Raw genomic sequence first — 565 nt, 5'->3', positions numbered from 1 at the left:
CCCTGGCGCGACGACCGGAGCGACACATCGACATAATCGAACGGCAGCGTGTCGATCAGACCGCGCCGATGCGCCCACAAATAGAAGCGGCACACTGACCGGACACGATCGTTCACGGTTGAACGGGCATAAGGGCGACCCGTATGGGGGCTCGGTGCCGCCAGCATCCTGTTGCGGTACCCAGCAATCGTTCCTTCGTCGGCAAGCCGCCAGTCGAGGCCGCTCTGCTCCAAGCTGTCGAACCAGTCATGCAGGTGCTCGCTGTAGGTCCGCAGCGTCTCCGTCGCATGCGAACGGCCGGGGATCGTGGCGAGCTCGAGCAAATAGCTGAAAGCCGGCTCGATGATCGACATCTGCGCGTCGAGTAAAATGGGAAACCCGGCTGGAATCCCTTCAACGCCGTCGGTCGCCCGCACGATCGAAACCATCCCGCCCTCCGGAGGCAACGCACCCGGAGGCGCAAAGAGAATCAACATCTCCACGTGCTTACCCAATCGATCGAACTAACAGATGACAACACCGTAACGAGAGATAAGCGGAGCGCCTTCGGCGCGAGTCTTCTTTA

At 60.9% G+C, this 565-nt stretch overlaps 1 protein-coding gene across 1 annotated transcript; it reads right to left on the bottom strand.

Annotated features, from left to right (window-relative positions):
- Positions 1-180: 180 nt before the first annotated feature.
- On the bottom strand, positions 181-476 carry GNI_243220 (amine-terminal SAM-like domain phage integrase; the record flags this gene model as incomplete). The annotated part of the gene is made up of 1 exon (XM_011136499.1): positions 181-476. A coding segment is annotated over one exon (296 nt), but the record flags the coding sequence as incomplete, so codon positions are not given.
- Between the last annotated feature and the right edge of the window lie 89 nt (positions 477-565).

Source organism: Gregarina niphandrodes (genome assembly GCF_000223845.1).
Source record: "Gregarina niphandrodes unplaced genomic scaffold scaffold00964, whole genome shotgun sequence".
In the NCBI taxonomy this organism is placed as follows: Eukaryota; Apicomplexa; class Conoidasida; order Eugregarinorida; family Gregarinidae; genus Gregarina; species Gregarina niphandrodes.
Note: the sequence above shows the minus strand (reverse complement) of the source record. Positions and strands in the feature narration are given on the sequence as shown.